This window comes from Podarcis erhardii (assembly GCF_964252035.2).
Source record: "Podarcis erhardii genome assembly, chromosome: 8".
NCBI lineage: Eukaryota > Metazoa > Chordata > Lepidosauria > Squamata > Lacertidae > Podarcis > Podarcis erhardii.
The window spans coordinates 65,721,443-65,735,641 of record NC_138499.1 but is presented as its reverse complement, the minus strand read 5'-3'; the positions used below and the strand labels follow the sequence as shown (position 1 = coordinate 65,735,641).

The 14,199-nt window shown below is 45.1% G+C and overlaps 1 protein-coding gene and 1 long non-coding RNA gene across 2 annotated transcripts in view; one reads left to right on the top strand and one right to left on the bottom strand.

Moving 5' to 3' along the window:
• Window positions 1-14,199, top strand: part of LOC309348104 — a 436,068-nt gene that overhangs the window by 77,348 nt on the left and 344,521 nt on the right. The window lies entirely within an intron of this gene.
• F13A1 (coagulation factor XIII A chain) overlaps window positions 8,526-14,199 on the bottom strand; it is an 81,142-nt gene continuing 75,468 nt past the window's right edge. The window contains exons 14-15 of the mRNA XM_081873041.1: window positions 13,933-14,069; window positions 8,526-10,852 (exon numbers count right to left, since the gene is read on the bottom strand). Coding sequence (XP_081729167.1) covers window positions 10,705-10,852; window positions 13,933-14,069 — 285 coding nt within the window. The 3' untranslated portion in view covers window positions 8,526-10,704. The remainder of the gene's footprint in view (window positions 10,853-13,932; window positions 14,070-14,199) is intronic.

The following is a 14,199-nucleotide window of genomic DNA, read 5'->3' as shown; positions in this document are numbered from 1 at the left end:
CCCCAGGTAAGCGAGTGCAGGATTGCCACTTACACCTGCAGTCCTATATAGTATATACACTTACCTGTGGATTGTGGTCCATGAACACTTATGCCATAATAAATTTTGTTAGTCTTTAAGGTCCCCAAGATTCTTGGTTGTTCCTTCTGAATTTTAACTCTGATGTATGTTTGGGCTTCCTCATATATCTCTCTGGGCAGACTTGCATGGGCTATTTCTAAGCTGGTCTGGGATGAAAGGAACAGGTTTTTGAGAGCAGGGCTGCTAAATATGCATTTGGGGCAGCAGGCACAGTAGCTTTGCAAGAGCACAAAGGAAACCAAGGATTGGTTCGCCCTTGCATGTGGCATTTGCGTTCTGCAAGAGCAGCCTGTGATTTCTTGCATGCTATTATGCTTAAGCCATATGAGTTCAGAAGCTCCCTCATTAAGGTCCATCCAATTTTCTGTTCTATATATATAGCTGCATCTCCCTGTATTGGCAGCTATGTCTGTGAAACCAGCCAAGGGACAGAGAACGAAGGCCATTGAGCAGCAGCAGCAATTTTCCCTGGAGTTCTGTGATTTTCTTATAATCGGTATCATGAAGTCACACGAGAAACTAGTCTGTAGCAAGAAAGCGAGACGAAAAATGCAATGTTTTAAATTGCCGCACACTATCAGTACTTGAATTTTAGAACGGAAGGTATGGGGGACTCTTAATGCAACCCACAAACCCTAACCCATCACTCTGCCCAATTCTAATTGAGCCTTGCCCACCTCAGTAGCCTTCTGAAAACAACAGCTATGGGGCACAACACACAAGATAAGTGGGAGCAGGCCCCACCTGGTGATTTGAGCACTGCGCAGAAGAGACATAAATGAATTGTGTCTCAGCTCAGCTGTGACACCTCGAGCCCTGTCCAATTAAACAAGATTAGCTGTAACCCAAAGAGGGGGTAGAGTTGGGTTTTGCCGTCAGCTGTTATTTGCAGGGCACACGCCGGCAGAACTACTTTATCCAGCAACAGGGTTTACAACGAGGAGTGAAGACCTCCTGCAATCAGCATTTCCTGATATCCTGCAAAATGAGGTTTCCTGTGCACAGCCTGGCCTGTTAGCTACTGTCATTTGACCAGAGACTCTTTAGCCCCATCTAGAGGCAAGAGGCCATCTCTGCAATCACCCGGTGTGACCTATATATGCCAATATCAAGCTCCCCACCTGACTCCCAACTCAGAACCAAGGGCCTGCAATATAGAGGCCCTTGCAGACACAAACTCTGTCCATGCTTTTTTAAAAACAAAACAAAAGACCTTCTCTGTATTTACTGATCTTGTAGCACAGAGGACCAGGGACATCTTTATCAGCTGAAAGGGAATCAACATTTTCTAGAAACAAGTGCAAAAAATATCCCTTAAGTGTTTTTGAGCATTACAGAAGTTTCAGGATCCTTTGCAATAATGGGAACTTTGATTTGCAAGCAAATAAGCAATCCTGTCAGTTAACAAACACCAGGGTCTCATCCTAACCCTCTTAAGGACTCTTGGTTTCAACTAACCTGCAATGAGGTGATTAGAATTGCAATGTTAGGGATGCCCCTAACATTTACAGATAGGTAGCCGTGTTGGTCTGCCATAGTCAAAAATATGCATGCACACGAAAGCTCATACCAAGTACTAACTTAGTTGGTCTTTAAGGTGCTACTGGAAGGATTTTTTTTATTTTGTTTTGACTATGGCAGACCAACACGGCTACCTATCTGTAAATGTTAGGGGCATGATTGTTGTGCTACATAATTTGTAATATAAAGGTCGGGCTCAGTGAAACTGCCTTAGCTCACACCGAACAGCACTTAGGATCATAAAAAGCTGCCTCATACCAGGTCAAGTGATTTGACTACCTAGCCCAGGGGTCAGCAACCTTTTTCAGCCGTGGGCTGGTCCACCGTCCCTCAGACCATGTGGTGGGCTGGACTATATTTTGAAGGAAAAAAATGAACGAATTCCTATGCCCCACAAATAACCCAGAGATGCATTTTAAATAAAAGCACACATTCTACTCATGTAAAAACTCCAGGCAGGCCCCACAAATAACCCAGAGATGCATTTTAAATAAAAGGACACAGTCTACTGCAAGCCGGTTTGAGAAGGCGATTGGGCCACATCTGGCCCCTGGGCCTTAGGTTGCCTACCCCTGACCTAGCCTAATCTTGTCTCTTCTGACTGGCAGCTGCTCTCCTCCAGGTAAAGGTCTTTCTCATCACTTGCTGCTTGATCCTCTCAAATCTGAAATGCCAGGGATCAAACTTGGAGCATTCTGCATACAAAGCATACCCCTCTATAGAAATGTTGATCCAAATTCTTTGTGCACACCCTCTATGGCTCTAGATTTGAGACTTCCCGACTACCCCAGGGAATAAGAATCAGGCTGCATCCTTTTCTTGCATCTCTGAACAGCTGGGTCCAGATGCCCTGTGCAAGCTGCCATACACCAGCCTTCCCCAACCCGTTGCTCAGCCAGGATGGCCAATAGGCAAGTGTGATAGGAGCTCTAGTCCAAAATACTAGGAGAACATCCCCAACGGGTTGGGGAGAGCTGCCTTAGACCAAGGCACCCCATAGGTCCAACTCAGCAGGAGACTCTTAATCTCAGAGTTGTGGGTTCGAGCCCCACATTGGGCAAAAGATTCCTGCATTGCAGGGGGTTAGAGTAGATGATTCTCAATGATTCCTTCCAGCCATACAATGCTATGATTGTAGGCCAGTTGTGGTGTAGTGGTTAAGAGCGGTAGATTCATTATCTGGTGAATCAGGTTCGCTTCCCCACTCCTCCACATGCAGCTGCTGGGTGACCTTGGGCCAGTCACACTTCTTAGAAGTCTCTCAGCCCCACACACCTCACAGAGTGTTTGTTGTGGTGGAGGAAGGGAAAGGAGAATGTTAGCCGCTTTGAGACTCCCTAGGGTAGTGATAAAGCGGGATATCAAATTCAAACTCCAAACTCTTCTTCTTTCTAGCTCAGTTTTTTCTTTGCAGGTGTTCTGCAGTGTTTCAGATAGGAGTTCTATCTCATACCCAACTTGTGATCTTTGGCTTGGGAGCCACATGTTCTTCCACTCAGGCACAGCGCTTCCCTGAACAACTGGAGAACAAGTAGTAACTCACTCCTCTCAGTTCAGAAAGCAGTAGGTCTGGCTGATGTATGATATCTGCCAAAAGCATGCAGGTGGGGAAGTTACTTAGTGCAATGGCCTCCCAAGCCATAAAACGAATTGCAAGGGAAGGCCCGACTCTGAGATGGGGATGGGTTAGGGTTAGGATTCAGTTCACATTTAAAAGTGAACCTATCTGATTCGTGCTTTCGAAAGTGTTACTTGAACCAAAGCACTGCCAGCTTTTGAAATATACACTTCTCTGCATTTTGTAGCGCGTTTTGTCAGTCAAGTAATGCTTACAAAGATACATATTTTGGTGAAAGTAGCACACAGAAATGCATTGTATCAGGGGAAGTTAGTTGCTTTGCAACAATTAGTTTTGCCTGTTGGGTCTGTCACTTCCTTTTTGTTCTGTAACTTGGCTATTATTTGATTGCTTAGCTGCCTCAAGCCTAGGATAAGCCACCTTAGAATAACAAGGTGTTTCTGTCAAGGAGATGAATTCCATATAGAGGAAATCCTTGCGTGTGAAGAGGTCAAAAGAGATGCCAAACTATGATATTCATCTAATAAAATTGCTTCTCAACACAGCCTCATTTTGCACACGCAATTAGGGAGATTAGAGAGGAAGGGAAGAACAATTATACAAAGCAAGTGTTTTCAATAGAAGTCTGGGATAATTGGCTGCAGAGTGAACATTTCAGAACAAACACACTGCCTTCCTTTGGCTCCAGAGCTCCTGTGCAAGAGAAGGTTGCCTGTGTGCTTTGGTAGGTTGGTAAGAACTGAGCTCATTAGACTAAGCTTTTGCCTTTCCTGTAAGTTTCACATAAAATCACCTAATGCAAAACCCTTCCTTTGTGAAAATCAATGGCATCCCCTCTGCGACTTTGAGGAGAGCTCCAGTGCAAAGGGTCAGGATGGGAAAATATCAGAGGAGTCAAATTGGCTCTGTGGCCAATGTGAAACGTTCTGTGACTGAGGTAATTGTGTAATTGGGACTGGATTCCATAGCTTCCATCGGTCCCTTGTGCACTCGTCAAAGGCAAAACAATCACAGACCTTTCCTAGCACTTAATTTTAAAAAATAATAATTTCCTCCTAGGAAATTGCATCCCAGCTCATGGGCGGTATTTAGTTTTTACTCAGAGTAGACCCTTTGAAATTAATGCACCTAATTTATCCATGTTCATTAATTTCAGTGGGTCTACCCTGAGTAAAACTTGGTTGAATACCACCCGATGCTTCCATTTTAATTGAATTACCTGTGTGGACCAGGAACACCACAGCACTGATGTGAAATAGCCCCTTTCCCCCTTTAAGTGCTTCAGTAAGACTGGATGTTACAGGAGGCTGTCTGTCTCTCCTCCTCCTCCTCTCCCTGATAAAGTGTAGTAAAGAGAAATATGTGGTGAGGACTTACTGTGCTCTTATTTTCAGCGCGCGCGCACACACACACACACACCGAGCATAAACCAACGAAGTGGAGGAGGTGGGGGATTTCAGAGATGACATTGCATCACATGTTTTGATTTGCTGCGAGGAGGAGTAGATGGAGAGCTGCTGTTTTCAATGACATCAGCTTAGTTCTCCAAATTCTAGATGCAGCCGAAGGCTGTAGCTGCACACACGTACTAGGGAATACACCCATTGGACTCAGTGGGATTTATTTCTCAGCAAATTGCTTCAGGTTGCATTGCATGCCGTGTCCCAGACTGTAGGTCTGGGAGGAAGATACGGATGCAAAGGACAAAGAGCAAGATGCACGTTGGAAAATGTGCAGTTTTGCTGCTTGAGAGTCTCTGTTGTAAGGTTTGTATGTACATCAGCAATCTGTGTTGTGGGAGCACTTAGAAAGGTCTGGCATCAGCTTAGACATGTAGAGGGCCAGTGTTCTGCATTAACCAGACTTGGTTGGCATTTGCATTTATGCTATGGATGCTTAAACTCCGCAACATAAAGCAGGCATCTGTTCCACAGCAAAATGTATCATTTCATAGTGGATTCAGTGTGGAGCAAGAATACTGTTTCCCATTCGAGATTTGCATTTGGCTAGAAAATTGAACACCCACCTTAAATGTCTCAACAGCAACTATCCACAATGGCTACCTTCTCTCTACACTGGGTGCCTCTGGGTCCCAGTTACCACGGGAGGGGAGAGTGTTGTTGCACTCAGATCCTGCTTGCGGGCACCTAACTGGCCAATGGGAGAAACAGGAGGCTGACTAGATGGGCCAGGGGTCGGATCCAGCAGGCTCTCCTTATGTTCTTTTGCCATCAAACTACGATGCAGAATATTCAAAGCAAAGCAAATTGAGTGTGTAATGGTGACTTATATTCAGCTGTTTGCAGGTGGGTGGGTGGGTGGGAGGGAGGTGTTGTTCCATAGTTTTCCCCCTAAATGGTTTTTTTTTTTTTTTTTTGTATTTCTCCAAATCTTGATGCTTCTGGACCCCTGCTGATACCTCCCTCTTGTGCATGGGCGGTGCTCTTTTGGCTACATAAGGATAACAGAGTTGGCTATGTAATATTATTGATACTGGTACATAATCATGGCCTGGTTCCAGCTTGTCACCAATGCCGTAAGAGCTCATGTGGTGGAGAAAAAGGCACCCCATGCAGTGAAGTTGTGTTATGTTTACTCCTTGTTGATTTCTACCCTCTTCCTTTTTTTCCTTCTTTTTTTTGAGAAGGAAGTCTATTAATTGGTGTTTCTTTGCAATGTGCATGCTTACCCAGCCCTGCACCACAGGAAAACTCTGTTCCAACAGATGACAGCTGAGAACATAAGCATCCTATCTCCCACTGCTTCTCTGCATCAAACTGCCCCTTCCCAAAGTTGGGATTGTTGTTGTTGTTTAGTTGTTTAGTCATGTCCGACTTTTTGTGACCCCATGGACCAGAGCACACCAGGCACTCCTGTCTTCCACTGCCTCCCGCAGTTTGGTCAGACTCATGCTGGTAGCTTCGAGAACACTGTCCAACCATCTCGTCCTCTGTCGTCCCCTTCTCCTTGTGCCCTCCATCTTTCCCAACATCAGGGGCTTTTCCAGGGAGTCTTCTCTTCCCATGAGGTGGCCAAAGTATTGGAGTCTCAGCTTCAGGATCTGTCCTTCCAGTGAGCCCGCAGGGCTGATTTCCTTCAGAATGGAGAGGTTTGATCTTCTTGCAGTCCATGGGACTCTCAAGAGTCTCCTCCAGCACCATAATTCAAAAGCATCAGTTCTTCGGTGATTAGCCTTCTTTATGGTCCAGCTCTCACTTCCACACATCACTACTGGGAAAACCATAGCTTTAACTACACGGACCTTTGTTGGCAAGGTGATGTCTCTGCTTTTTAAGATGCTGTCTAGGTTTGTCATTGCTTTTCTCCCAAGAAGCAGGCGTCTTTTAATTTCGTGACTGCTGGGATTAATATACAGTAAAGCCCTAAGTCATGCAACAATCATGCAGCTGTTTCTCTAATCATACCAACATCTGCCTGTCTGCCTTGTCCCTCTCAAAGTAGCTCATAGAGGAGTAGGAACCTGTGGCCCTCCAGATGTTGATCTCCAACTCCCATCAGCCTCAGCTAACAGGGCCATTGAACAGGGATGATGGGAGTTGGAGTCCAACAACATCTGGAGGGCCAGATGTGCCCCATTATACAGGATTCCCAGAGGTCTCTCCTTCAGGTATTGGTCAGACCTATAGATGCTTGGACACGGGTGGCGCTGTGGGTTAAATCACAGAGCCTAGGGCTTGCTGATCAGAAGGTCGGCGGTTTGAATCCCCGTGACAGGGTGAGCTCCCGTTGCTCAGTCCCTGCTCCCGCCAACCTAGGACTTCGAAAGCACCTCAAAGTGCAAGTAGATAAATAGGTACCACTCCAGTGGGAAGGTAAACAGTGTTTCTGTGCGCTGCTCTGGTTTGCCAGAAGCGGCTTAGTCATGCTGGCCACATGACCCGGAAGCTGTACACCGGCTCCCTCGGCCAATAAAGCGAGATGAGCGCCGCAACCCCAGAGTCAGCCACGACTGGACCTAATGGTCAGGGGTCCCTTTACCTTTATAGATGCTTAGTTTCAGGTACAGAAGGGTATCAAGTGCACTGGTGGGTCTTTGGCCCCATAGGCTATTGGTGAAAAAGCAGAATGCTTCAGTGTTTGGCTTCCCCAATTTTTAAAGGTCAGTAGTACAGTTTTGCTGACTGGCAAAACAAAGGATGCCAAAATACTTTTAAAACAGGCTTCCTCAACCTCAGCCCTCCAGATGTTTTGAGACTACAATTCTCAACATCCCTGACCACTGGTCCTGCTAGCTAGGGATCATGGGAGTTGTAGGCCAAAAACATCTGGAGGGCCGAGGTTGAGGAAGCCTGTTTTAAAATGTTAGCTGCAAGTCCTTTTCCACTTTGCAGAAACTTGGTATCCAAGCGATAGGAAAGCAATCACCCAGTGATCTCTGTGGTGTAAAATATATTTACTGTGAAGTAAAATATATGACATTTTTTTGATGCACAGTCTCAGAGTTTATTCTCAGAAAGAATGTGCAGAAGTAAGAGGAGTACTCTGTTACCAACAAGAAACAAGGCTCAAGTCTCCATGCATTTGAATTCTGGAAAAGGATGAGCAGGCAAACCAGACTGAGCCTAGACAATTAATCTAATGGCTGAGGGTGAAACTTCTGAACATTTTCTCTCCCAAAGCTGGTAGGTCCATATTCTTATTGCCTTATATATATGTACATGCATACATGCATATTTCCCTCCTTCCCTGTCTTCAGTTTAAGTGCCAGGCAAAACTAATACAGCTTTAATACACTATGCAGTAAACACACACCTAATTTAAAATAATTAGATAATAAAAGCTGGGAATTTTAACTGAAAAGCATAACAATGTTAGTGCTGAAATCTGCACTCTGCTCCTATGGAATGGATAGAACATTTGGCATTCTATCCATAAGAATACTAACTTCAAATATATGCCCAGCTGCTTTTACCTTCTTCTAAATATTGCATCCACGCAGTTTCTTAACAGGGAAATATGTGAAGACATTTTGTTGAAACTGGAAGATGGAAGACACAACCCTTTTAGAATATTATAACATAAAACGATAAAATCTCATTGCAGTTGTAAAGGGAGGGAGGGGAAGCATCTGTAGGAGTGAAATTTGAGCATCCCAGAACAAAAGGCTTTACAAATTACCATAACCTTTGAAACAAACATGATTGTCAGACGGGAACCTCTGTGACCTTGCTGTCACTCAGTGTGGTTTTGAGCACACTATGTGAACCTTGAGGAAAACATTGCTGTGCATCAATCCTGAAGTTGTCATATTGGACCTCGCTTGTAGGGGTTGCAAGGAAAAAGTCAGGAAGGAACCTGTGCAACATAGGAGAGATGCATCCAGGAAAATTCATTCTTTTATTGCATACATTTTGGTTGATAAACTGGAAAGAATGTGAGCTTTTGAGCCTCAGAAGGTTGTCCTTCAGACAAATGGAAAGCAGGTGATACAGCTCATTATAGCAACATGAATCAGAGCTTCTAAGCAAATGCAGTTCATCAACAGCACACATTTCAGTTAGATAATATTTCAGGAAAGAGACTCATGGCGCATCAAAGATTTGTCTGACGTGGCTTAATAATAACTTCAATCTTATCTTCTAACTCATTGGAGCAGCAGCTGGCAGGATTGAATACAGGGGTCTCAATGCACCCACACAATGTTTTAATTCAACCCCAGATTCTCTGTCAATGCAGCCATATATGTTGGTCCATGGAATGGCAGCCATGTTAGAGACAGGAGGATGGCCCAAGTGGTCATTGCAACAGAATATCCTGGCAGGCCAGCGTAAGGGATGCATATTTCATCTATGATCTGCTACACTCCGTCTTTTCTCAGAGTGGCTATCTAGAAAAACTATGGTCTGGTGAGGTGTTAAAGCATTTACATGACAGGTCATATGACTCCCCTGACCCCACCCCCTTCAGTTTGTGATGTCCTTACATTGACCACCATTTTCAAAATGTTCAGAGGAAACGTATTGGACATGGAGGTGCCCATAAGTGTTCAAAATTATTTGTGGCATCAACTCCAAATTTGTGCACGGACAAGCTTGTTCCGGGATAGTATCTACTTAGGCCATTTTATTACTCTTGGCAGAATTTTTTAAAATATAAAATATCAAGCCTTAATTAAAATTAAAATTAAAGTTCAAAGCTCCCCAGAGACTGGAACCTCTTAAAATTGTCCTGGCTTTAATGTAAGAGGCCATAATTACATAGGAACAAGCAGGAAGAATATAGCCTACAGCTTCATTGGCCTAAATTAATCTAATCTTGAATAATTTTCTGCACTTTGAAATACATTTTTCATGGGTGGAGACTGGGGGTGCTGGATCCTGGGGACTGTGCCCTTTTGGGGCCCCCTATATTTTGGGGGTAGGGGGTCAGTCCTCCCCCATCCCAAAAGTGCAGTGGCTCCAGTGGCCGTCTCCTTCTCCTCCTCCTCCTCCTGCCGTGGGTCGAAGCAGCCTGCCCCTGGTGGCGGCACCAAGGAGGTGGCGCCCCCGCCCATTGAGCCATGTGGCCACTGCATTTGGCTCCGCCCCATCTTCTCCTGATGTCCTGGTAACACGTGCTTGATGTTGACCCCCCAATCACCCTCACAAGCTGACACCTCTGGTGGCAATGTTTAGTTACCTTCCATCACTGGATATATATACAGTGGTACCTCTGGTTACGTACTTAATTCCTTCTGGAGGTCCGTACTTAACCTGAAACTGTTCTTAACCTGAAGCACCACTTTAGCTAATGGGGCCTCCTGCTGGTGGCGTGCTGCCGGAGCACGATTTCTGTTCTCATCCTGAAGCAAAGTTCTTAACCCGAGGTACTATTTCTGGGTTAGCGGAGTCTGTAACCTGAAGCATCTGTAACCCGAGGTACCACTGTATAGGCAATTCAGTGCCAGATCTGGGCATAAAAGAACAGTGTGCATGAAGCTATGACAAGAACAATTGTAGTATAGTGGCAAGAGAGTTGGAATAGAATGCAGGAGGCCTTTGAATAGGCTAGCCCATGAAGCTCACCTTGGCCCTTCATTACCCCTCAGTCTAACCTAAATCATTATGGGAGGGGGCCATAATTCCAACCCTAAACTCTTTGGAGTACCGGCAGGATGCAAATGAAATTAACCGCCACATTTCTTGCCTGAAAAGCATGGGCACGGGCGTGGAAGAGACCTATTTTGCTATTGTGCTGCTCTTTTCCATCTTAAATGACATTGGCGCAAGATATGGTAATTTCTCAATGCATGTTGTTGCCACCCACCCTTTTAAAAGTCTGGGTGTTTAAAGAGTGTGGTTTCAGGGTTTTTGTAGGATAGCTTTTCAAAAGGAAACTGCAAAACAAGAGTAACCATCCAACTAGCCACACACCATGTATACATACAAGATTTGGATTATGAATGAATTCGGATTAGGGTAGATACTTCTACTTTATATTTCCCGGTAATGAAATTTCTGAAATACAATGTGTGGGGCAGGGGCGGGGGGTTTGTAGGGATGAAAGAAGAAGGAGAAAGCCTTTCACACAGCACTTTCAATATTAACATCCAGCTCGCCATAGACATGTCGGAGAGCATCGCAATTCAAACTTGCAATCAGCTTTCGGGGGCCGGACCGGTTTGGAACACATTTTTCTTCCCAGGTCAAGGTTGAATTCCTTGGAACTTCTCTGCAGCGAGAAAGAATAGTGTAAACATGGTGGTAGATGGGCCATAAATCTGAACTGTAATACATGAGTAGGTAACTTGGTGATAGAAAAGATAACCTATGTTTTAAAGAGGGGGGGGGGTTGCCCTAAAGGGGGGGAATACATCAGAACACCCCTAGAGAATTCACAGCTGTAATTCAGAGGCAAAGTGGACAACCCAAAGCAGAAGAGAATTGTTTAAAGTTAACTGAGAGGCAGTGTGGTATGGTGATGAGAGTGTTGACACCAGGGTTCAGCCATCAAGCTTGTAGGGTAATTTTGGGTCAGTCACTGTCACCTAGCCAAACCTACCTCTCAGGGTTGTTTTGTGGATAAATGACGATGGGGCAAATCCATTCCTTGAAGAAGAGTGTGCTGTCTCTTATATCACTTAATTATAAGCAATTCTGAAAAGGTATTCTCTCTAACATTGACTTTGTGCTTTGGGGGGGGGAGGTAAAGGTAAAGGGATCCCTGACCATTAGGTCCAGTCGTGGCCGACTCTGGGGTTGTGGTGCTCATCTCGCTTTATTGGCCGAGGGAGCCGGCGTACAGCTTCCGGGTCATGTGGCCAGCATGACTAAGCTGCTTCTGGAGAACCAGAGCAGCGCATGGAAACACCGTTTACCTTCCCGCCGGAGCGGGACCTATTTATCTACTTGCACTTTGACGTGCTTTCGAACTGCTAGGTTGGCAGGAGCTGGGACTGAGGAATGGGAGCTCACCCTGTTGCAGGGATTCGAACCGCAGACCTTCTGATCAGCAAGCCCTAGGCTCTGTGGTTTAACCCACAGCGCCGCCCGCGTCCCTGGAGGGGGGGAAACCACCCTTCAAATATCTCAACCCTAGCAAGATGACAAAAAATAACCTGGTCCGTATCCCATAAAAGTGTCCCCCCAGAATATCATTTTGCAGTGAAAATAATAATATGTTATAGAAGACTGGAGGGTGCACTTCCAACAGGACATTGTCCGGAGATAATTTTTTAAAACCCTGCGATATATCCCAAAAGATTATTTTAATTTTTAAATTTTTTTTGGCTAATGGAATAAAACTTCACTAATTCCATTTGCCCGGAGTAACCTTAGTGATGGATGATTCTCAGTAATGTGCTAAGCCATCAACAATGACTGGTCATTTATCATCTTCCATCTACAGAAACAAATGGGATTATTATTTAAATAATCTGCTACGATTTGTTTTCTCTGAGTATAATTTGAAGCTTCTATCCAAGCCAAATGAGAACTCAATCAGCACTATGTGTTATTATGCAAGCCCAAGAACCCCAGCTTTTAGAGTGGTACTTCTTTTTCTCAAAGGCAGCTTCTAGTTCTCTTGGTTTCAGAGGAGATCTTGAAATTGCCCAAATCCAGAAACCTACCGGGACTATTTATTTATTATTAATATAAAAATCTGGTGAGTGTAAAAACAAGACTTATCCATCAAGTCCGTCAAATCACTATGAAAGAAAACCATCATAGCATTTATATGGCAGCCTTTATAGCAGTCAGACCACTTTATAAACATTGTTAGCAGCCTTCACTGCAACCTTGTAAGGTAAATTAGTATGACCATCTTCATACTAAAGATGGTGGGGGAGAGACCAAGAGATACTAGTTTTCCTAGCGGGTTCATGAGTTAGGTTGCAATCCTAACCCCACTAACCTGGAACTAAGCCCTAATGAATTCATAAGGATTTACTTTTGAATTGACATGATCAGGATTGTGCTGTTGGGTGACATATTAAACAGTGCACTTCCTGGATCACAGTTCACACTTTTAGACTGCAAGCCTAACCACGTCTGCTCAGAAGTAAGATCTGTTGAATTCAATGGTGTTTACTCCCAGATAAAGCCACTTCCGACCTCGGGAGGAAGTGGTGTTACGGGCTTCACACCCCCAACACATGCGCGGAGGCTGGGTTCCAGCCCCCACGCGATCAGGGGAATCCTCGGGCTGCGTCATACCTTGAGCCAGCCAATTGGCTGGCTCGGGGTGTGTGGCTTGCCTCATTTAAGGCAAGTATGGCCCCGGGATCTCCCTCTTTGGTTCTGCTCAGCTGTTGAGGTTTTCCCGCCCACCCGCCCTTTAAGGTTCCCCTTCTGACCTTGCTATGGACCTCACTTGGCTGCCATTAAGGGGCCTGGTAGGAATTTATTCCACTTGGCAATTGGCACTGGTTTTTTTCCTACCTCGTAGCAAATCATCACAACTCCTTTGGTTTTGGCGGTTAGGCATTGGTAGGGGTATTGTTATGTAGATGTGTTGGGGGGGAGCGCCATCACCTCCCCCAAATATTGAAGGGTAGTCCGGTAAAGGATTCCGGGGGGCATGGCCTCGTTTGAAGCCTATGGAGGCCAGGGCCTAAAGCGCGCCCCCGAGTGGTGACCCTGGGGGAGTCCCTAGTTGATGTGTATCAGCAGGGCTCCCCCTGCTGGTGTTAACCCTTCCCGGTCTTCAAGCAAACAGGCTGAAGCCGGGTAGTCAGATAGGACCAATGCCTAAGCCAATACCGCTCTTTATCTGTAACCAATAAAGTTGTGGCCAATTTTAGCCCATTAACCTAAAATAATGGTGTCATGTGTCTTTATTTATACTGGTGGGAGGCGGGAACTCACCACGCAAGGATTGCAACCTTAGATTACCTCAGGGAGATACTGTGACAGTGTTATGTTTTATATTGCACCGGCATGCATTGCGTCACTGTAAGTCAGGCATGTCCAAAGTCTGTTTCGGGGGTCTAATCCGGTCTTTCGGTCAGTTTAATCTGACCCCTGGCAGTTTATTTCCTGTGGTAAAGGTAAAGGTAAAGGGACCCCTGACCATTAGGTGACCGACTCTGGAGTTGCATGCTCATCTTGCTCTATAGGCCGAGGGAGCCGGCGTAAAATCCTAAAAAAGGTCAACAACTCCTTGGTCGGCCCTTTGGTCGGTCCTCAAGCATGTTCACTTCATCAAATCTGGCCCTCTTTGAAAAAAAATTGGACACCCCTGCTGTAAGTGTTCATATTCCTGTGAAAACGCAGGTTGGGCAGCCAATGCTATAACCACAAATTTCTTACCTAAACAGCTTTGCGGTTGGTTTCAGTAGACCAGGCCCATCAAGTCGGACCCAGACATCAGTGAGTTTCTGTTTCAGTGGGTTGGCAAATTCCACTATCACTGCCATTTCCTTGCCAACTACCTTTTCCCCAGGAACCTGTGGAAAGGATGCAAATAAAAAATCAGATGAACTTAAATGTGTAAACAAGTATATATTAATGTATATTTAACATGAATGGTGGTTCGTGTTGCATTTGGCTGTCAGTGACTGATCCAACCAAATGGCT